The 7,988-nt window shown below is 45.3% G+C and overlaps 1 protein-coding gene across 1 annotated transcript; it reads right to left on the reverse strand.

Annotated features, from left to right (window-relative positions):
- Positions 1-1,217: 1,217 nt before the first annotated feature.
- On the reverse strand, positions 1,218-2,593 carry fgf9 (fibroblast growth factor 9). The gene is made up of 4 exons (XM_041843405.1): positions 2,446-2,593; positions 1,823-1,954; positions 1,514-1,617; positions 1,218-1,400 (listed from the first exon to the last, which is right to left on the reverse strand). The coding sequence occupies exons 1-4, from the start codon at positions 2,591-2,593 to the stop codon at positions 1,218-1,220; spliced, it is 567 nt and encodes a 188-aa protein (XP_041699339.1).
- Positions 2,594-7,988: the final 5,395 nt, after the last annotated feature.

The raw sequence follows: 7,988 nt of genomic DNA on the forward strand, positions 1-7,988 counted from the left end.
TCCAAATACATACCTTGGGGGGGTGTATATTCATAGTAAATTGTAGTAAATATCAGGGCCGATTCCAGGCATAAGCAACATAAGTGGTCGCTTAGGGCCTCTGGCTGCTAGGGGCCCCCGACTAAAATACAACTTTTTTTTAGAACTTACACAAGGTGCAATTAAAAGATTGGGTTGTGCATCAGCAGTTTTTCTCTTGTTATGTCAGTCAATGACAATCACTCAATTAGCATGTCAGCTAACACTTTTTAGATTGGTAAATTAGTCTAGCCAGCTATCTAACTTAATAATCATGGCTGAATACCGACCAGGCACATAGGGCAGGTGCCCAGGGGCCCTGACCTCCAGGGGGCCCACATTGATTTTGTTAGTCGCTCTCACCCAGATATCATTAACATGGCATAAGTCATGTCAAAATGTGTACAATTGTAAATGCTAAATATTTCTCTAAACCCCATGGCAAAATGGGTAGATATGTTGGAAATTTGCTTTGAAACTCCAAATTTTTTCTCTCAAAATTTATAGAATTGCATTTATTTTTTGGATGAAATGGCAACATTTTCTCTCTTCCCCATGGCAAAATGTGTAGAATTGCAGAAAGCTTGCTTTAAAACTGTAACATTTTCTCTACTTCTGATGGCAAAATATGTAGAATTGCAGGAAATTTACTTTTCTCTCCGCCATCATGAGGGACCACTAAAATGTTTTGGCCGTGAGGTGGGGGGCCCCCCAAACAAATGCTTAGGGCCCCCAAAAGGCTAGGGTCGACCCTGATAAATATTATAAATAATGTGAAAAGTTAAAAAAAGTCAAGTGTAATGACCACAACTCAATCCGACTGACACTTTAGACTTAAAAAACAAATATTTTTGTCCATAAATATCCTCATATTTCTAACAGATTATCCTTTAATCCAGTCCAGTCCAGTTACATCCAGTTATGCTAACAGAGCATCACAAGGGCCGTGTGTGCGTTGACCCTTAGAGTTAGTCTACCATTATATGCCAATTTGCTTTTCTTCCGTTGCTTCCGTCATTTCAAGTATATCAGTCACACTGGGTAAAAGGGTGAAATGCCCAACAGTTGTATAGTTTGGGTTATTTCAACGTTGTAGGGATTTGCAGGATTCTCCTCACAGTTACAGTTGTGACCCCTGAGTTGGGGTCATTGGTTGTAAATGTTGTAGAAAGGTTGTAAAGGGGTTGCAGAGGGGTTACTTATGGAGCTCTGCGAGGGAGGAAGTGTGTGCAGGGCTGGTGTCTTCCAGCGCTGGTCCCCCTCTTAGCCTCTCCTTTATGGGACAGGGCCAAGTAGATGCCTGGGTGAGACAGGGAGGAGAAGGTGGTGTAGTGGTTCTCCTCCAGGCTCTCCTTAAACAGACAGTCAGATGAGAACTGTACCTGCGGGTGGACAAGATGAGATACTCAGAAAAGCAAATGTCTTCATTGCATTACTATACCCCATTTATAACAGTCAAGTTAGAGTCATGTTAGATGTACTGAATTGTACTCACTGCTCCGTGTGCGATGCCCTCTTGGCTCATACAGAGATACAAGCCACTCTTGACGCCTCTGATTCCCACAACACCACACTTCATGGCAAACACCTTCAGCAAGCCTGCAGGATGCAAGGGATGGTGAGATACAGACTAACGCAAAGAGTGATACACACACACACGCAACAGGTTAATGATCTTACATCAAGGGGTTCCAGGTCTGTTTCATACCTGTTCTCTGAAATGGACAGTTCCTCTGACACTGACATAACAACTGATATACTGTATATTATTGTTATCAATTAAAGGGAGGTCAGCAGAACTTACTATGTTCAGTTGGTTCATGCACTCCTCCTACAGTTCCATTGGACAGGACCTGGAGATGGTATCCAATCCCAACACGGCAGTACAGCAGCTGTTGTTTGACCATTCCTCTGATTGGATGAGGAGGTGGCACACCTGAAGAGAGAGAGAAAGAGAGAGAGAGAGGGGGGATGTAAGAAATACAACTGTGGACATGTGCATTTTATCAGTGGAACTATAGTTCTGCTTTTATTCTCTTTTGTTTAAGTTTACTATACAGTAAGAGTATTAGGTAGCGTCCTGTCTCTCAAGGTGACAGCAAAGGCTAATGTATTCTACAAGCTGATCAGGGCAGGCTAGCCCAGACACAGTTACATAAGAGGAAAATATTTATCTAAACAAAGTAACCTCAGTCACAACAGTTTAAAGCTGTCTGGCAGAGGAATTTCACAACAGGTGATTTTTTAACCTTTTAACTTCCTAATGAACAAACATCCAACAAACACCTGCAGCCGGTCGGGAGGTCATTATGTTACAGTATGTAGGGCCAGGAGTTTATATGAAAAACTCTGGGCCCTAGTAAAATTATATCAGCATCTTGCAAGAAGACACAACCTTCTTGATATTTCATCTCATGTTGTTCTCACCTTTCGTTTTCTGCTTTGAGTCTTTCATTGACAACCTCCAGAGGCCTCGCAGTTGACTGCCCTGGTCCTCATTTGCATCTGCATAGTGATAATCCATACACACAGCCAGTAGCATCATCAGGAACGGGAACAGCAGGTGAGCATCCATAGTGATCAGCATTAGATACCAGACCTGGGTTCAAATACCTGTGTATTTGAGTATCTGGTATGTCAAATACTTTTTTCTGTGTATTTCAGTATTTTCAAATACACAGCCTAAAACAAGTACTTTTATTTGAGTATTTGAATGGTTATTAGTAAAAACCTAATTGTATTTGAGAGTATTTTCTAATACTAATTTCAAATACTATTTTCAAATACCTGGGTTAAATGCATGGGAGTGTATTTGAGTCAGTGTATTTAAGTATTTTCAAATACTTTCCAAGTGTATTTCCAAACACATTGAAATATTCAACTATTTGTCTATTCAAATAAAATAGATCTGAATACTTACTTCGAATGTATGTGAAAGTAATTGCGATATTTGAAATAGTACTTGAAACCAGGTCTGTTAGATACAAATCAATGGGCACCAGTTCCATTCTGCCATGTTGACAGCAAAGCCCCATACAGGGACAGTGAAGTTAAGCACACGGTCCTTCCATTCGGCCCACGCTGTCACCAGACCCACCAGTCAAGTTGTGGTGTTGCGGCTGTCAAAGTGCACCCAACCCTTGATACTTTTCCCAATCCTCCTCCAACCAATGCTGCTGAACGCGGTGTACTCCAGTCAAAATAAACACCTCTGCTACACAGGGTCAGTGTGCCTTCTCTCTGCCCTATCCACTTCCTCCCCTCTCACTCTGCTTTAACACTGCACACACACACACACACACACACACACACACACACACACACACACAAACACACACCACTGTCCGTATGCCATCACATTTATAATATACACTTTGCTCTATGTCTCTTTTGAGAGGTGGCCCTGGTTAGACTTACAGTACATGACCTTCCCATGTCACTAATTGTTCAAATGCAGATTAACCTGATCAAGAGTTTCATTTTAAAAGATATACCATTAGAATGCTGTAACGCTAACCTGATTTGAGTTGGTATTATATCATTATTTTGAATAAGTCTATCAGGGAGAAGTACGGACACAGATAAACCTAATGACGTTGTTGTTTGGGTATGCGTGTGTGTCTTTGACAGACTTTGACATACACACTGTTGGAAATTCTAAGACCCATAGGCATTATAATAAACTACAATGTTGCCTCTGACAGAGAATATGCATGCTTTATCATTTACATTTACATTTACGTCATTTAGCAGACGCTCTTATCCAGAGCGACTTACAAATAGGTGCATTCACCTTATAGCCAGTGGGATAACCACTTTACAATGTTATTTATTTATTTTTATTTTTTTATTTTTTTGGTGGGTTGGGGTAAGGGGGGGGTAGAAGGATTACTTTATCCTATCCCAGGTATTCCTTAAAGAGGTGGGGTTTCAAATGTCTCCGGAAGGTGGTGAGTGACTCCGCTGTCCTGGCGTCGTGAGGGAGCTTGTTCCACCATTGGGGTGCCAGAGCAGCGAACAGTTTTGACTGGGCTGAGCGGGAACTATGCTTCCGCAGAGGTAGGGGAGCCAGCAGGCCAGAGGTGGATGAACGCAATGCCCTCGTTTGGGTGTAGGGACTGATCAGAGCCTGAAGGTACGGAGGTGCCGTTCCCCTCACAGCTCCGTAGGCAAGCACCATGGTCTTGTAGCAGATGCGAGCTTCAACTGGAAGCCAGTGGAGTGTGCGGAGGAGCGGGGTGACGTGAGAGAACTTGGGAAGGTTGAACACCAGACGGGCTGCGGCATTCTGGATGAGTTGTAGGGGTTTAATGGCACAGGCAGGAAGCCCAGCCAACAGCGAGTTGCAGTAATCCAGACAGGAGATGACAAGTGCCTGGATTAGGACCTGTGCCGCTTCCTGTGTAAGGCAGGGTCGTACTCTCCGAATGTTGTAGAGCATGAACCTACAGGATTGGGTCACCGCCTTGATGTTAGCGGAGAACGACAGGGTGTTGTCCAGGGTCACGCCAAGGCTCTTCGCACTCTGGGAGGAGGACACAACGGAGTTGTCAACCGTGATGGCGAGATCATGGAACAGGCAGTCCTTCCCCGGGAGGAAGAGCAGCTCCGTCTTGCCAAGGTTCAGCTTGAGGTGGTGATCCGTCATCCATACTGATATGTCTGCCAGACATGCAGAGATGCGATTCGCCACCTGGTTATCAGAAGGGGGAAAGGAGAAGATTAGTTGTGTGTCGTCAGCGTAGCAATGATAGGAGAGGCCATGTGAGGATATGACAGAGCCAAGTTACTTGGTGTATAGCGAGAATAGGAGAGGGCCTAGAACTGAGCCCTGGGGGACACCAGTGGTGAGAGCACGTGGTGCGGAGACAGCTTCTCGCCACGCCACTTGGTAGGAGCGACCGGTCAGGTAGGACGCAATCCAAGAGTGAGCCGCGCCGGAGATGCCCAGCTCGGAGAGGGTGGAGAGGAGGATCTGATGGTTCACAGTATCAAACGCAGTAGACAGGTCTAGAAGGACAAGAGCAGAGGAGAGAGAGTTAGCTTTAGCAGTGCAGAGAGCCTCCGTGACACAGAGAATAGCAGTCTCAGTTGAATGACCAGTCTTGAAAACTGACTGGTTTGGATCAAGAAGGTCATTCTGAGAGAGATAGCAAGAGAGTTGGCTAAAGACGGCACGCTCAATAGTTTTGGAGAGAAAAGAAAGAAGGGATACTGGTCTGTAGTTGTTGACATCAGAGGGATCGAGTGTTGGTTTTTTGAGAAGGGGTGCAACTCTCGCTCTCTTGAAGACGGAAGGGACATAGCCAGCGGTCAAGGATGAGTTGATCAGCGAGGTGAGGTAAGGGAGAAGGTCACCGGAGACGGTCTGGAGAAGAGAGGAGGGGATAGGGTCAAGCGGGCAGGTTGTTGGGCGGCCTGCCGTCACAAGTTGCAAGATTTTATCTGGAGAGAGAGGGGAGAAAGAAGTCAAAACATAGGGTAGGGCAGTGTGAGCAAGACCAGCAGTGTCATTTGACTTAACAAACGATGATCGGATGTCGTCAACCTTCTTTTCAAAATGGTTGACGAAGTCATCCACAGAGAGGGAGGAGGGGGGAGGGGGATTCAGCAGGGAGGAGAATGTGGCAAAGAGCTTCCTAGGGTTAGAGGCAGATGCTTGGAATTTAGAGTGGTAGAAAGTGGCCTTAGCAGCAGAAACAGATGAAGAAAATGTAGAGAGGAGGGAGTGAAATGATGCCAGGTCCGCAGGGAGTCTAGTTTTCTTCCATTTCCGCTCAGCTGCCCGGAGCTCAGTTCTGTGAGCTCGCAATGAGTCATCAAGCCACGGAGCTAGAGGGGAGGACCGAGCCGGCCGGGAGGATAGGGGACATAGAGAGTCAAAGGATGCAGAAAGGGAGGAGAGGAGGGTTGAGGAGGCAGAATCAGGAGATTGGAGGGAGAAGGATTGAGCAGAGGGAAGAGATGATAGGCTGGAAGAGGAGAGAGTAGCGGGAGAGAGAGAGCGAAGGTTGCAACGGCGCATTACCATCTGTGTAGGGGCAGAGTGAGTAGTGTTGGAGGAGAGGGAGAGAGAAAAGGATACAAAGTAGTGGTCGGAGACATGGAGGGGAGTTGCAGTGAGATTAGTAGAACAACAGCATCGAGTAAAGATGAGGTCAAGCGTATTGCCTGCCTTGTGAGTAGGGGGGGACGGTGAGAGGGTGAGGTCAAAAGAGGAAAGGAGTGGAAAGAAGGAGGCAGAGAGAAATGAGTCAAATGTAGACGTAGGGAGGTTGAAATCCCCCAGAACTGTGAGGGGTGAGCCATCCTCAGGAAAGGAACTTATCAAGGCGTCAAGCTCATTGATGAACTCTCCAAGGGAACCTGGAGGGCGATAGATGACAAGGATATTAAGCTTAAATGGACTTGTGACTGTGACAGCATGGAATTCAAATGAGGAGATAGACAGATGGGTCAGGGGAAAAATTGAGAATGTCCACTTGGGAGAGATGAGGATTCCTGTGCCACCACCCCGCTGACCAGATGCTCTCGGGGTATGCGAGAACACATGGTCAGACGAGGAGAGAGCAGCAGGAGTAGCAGTGTTTTCAGTGGTAATCCATGTTTCCGTCAGCGCCAAGAAGTCGAGGGACTGGAGGGTAGCATAGGCTGAGATGAACTCTGCCTTGTTGGCAGCAGAACGGCAGTTCCAGAGGCTGCCTGAGACCTGGAACTCCACGTGGGTGGTGCGTGCAGGGACCACCAGGTTAGAGAGGCAGCAGCCACGCGGTGTGAGGCATTTGTGTAGCCTGTGCAGAGAGGAGAGAACAGGGATAGGCAGAGGCATAGTTGACAGGCTGCAGCAGATGGCTACAATAATGCAGGGGTACTCAACGCTTACCCTACGAGGTCCGGAGCCTGCTGGTTTTCTGTTCTACCTGATAATTAATTGCATACACCTGGTGTACCAAGTCTAAATCAGTCCCTGATTAGAGGGAAACAATGAAAAAATGCAGTGGAACTAGCTTCGGGGTCCAGAGTTGAGTTTGAGGGCATTATCAGATCAAAACTCTAAGAAATACAAAGGTATGTTATATCACTCATCCTCATTCTCTGCCCACCAGTCATGCGTAAGGATACTGTACACTACAGTATCAGTGAGATTGCATGGCAGGCCTAATCACTGGTCTGTGCTGGTCTGCAATCAAAGACACAGAGAGAGAGTGTGATTAAGTGCATTTAGGCTGGTTATTACGTCTCTAAAACAAGATTCAAAACTGGTGGTGATACAGGACGTTTGTTGCGAAGACCCTCACATGACCTTTGAGTCTGAAAAACGTAAGACTGATCATTGAGATAAAGCAAGGAAAACTCCCTCTTGGCTTTATCTTTATGAGACTGACGTCTGTCTGTGAGCCATTTTCTTATACAGCACAAAATGTCTGACAAGAGAAATCATATCATTCAGACAAGTCAAAGGTTGTTTGATAAAGAAAAGTAAACAGGTGGTTCTGTGATCATTCTTTGAATTATTGTCATTTTTAATAGCAGTTGTAATAATTACTGATGATAAACAATGATAACCATTTAGTTCTTTGTTATCAATAAAAATCATCATCATGAAATGTTATACTGAATGTACATTTTGGGCACGTTCCCCTGCTCAGACAGTTCATTGCGCAGTCGCTGATGCCCCTCTCTCGCATACCTGGGGCAACAATAGATATTCCTGTTTTTCTACAGTCAAAAACTACAATAGCCACAAGGCTGTTGACAGCCAAAGCAGGCTGACTGTAGTTGTTTAACGCAGAAGTCAGCCTACTTCCTGTAGTCTCAAAATGATACACGTTTTGTTTAATGTAATAAATGATTTCTACTTCAAATGGAGCAGACTTAATAACATTAATAACATGTATTAAATCATGTGAAATAATGTCATTCAAATAAGTTGACTCACCCACATAAGTACACTCAAAATGTCCCCACCT

This window comes from Coregonus clupeaformis, chromosome 23, assembly GCF_020615455.1.
Source record: "Coregonus clupeaformis isolate EN_2021a chromosome 23, ASM2061545v1, whole genome shotgun sequence".
In the NCBI taxonomy this organism is placed as follows: domain Eukaryota; kingdom Metazoa; phylum Chordata; class Actinopteri; order Salmoniformes; family Salmonidae; genus Coregonus; species Coregonus clupeaformis.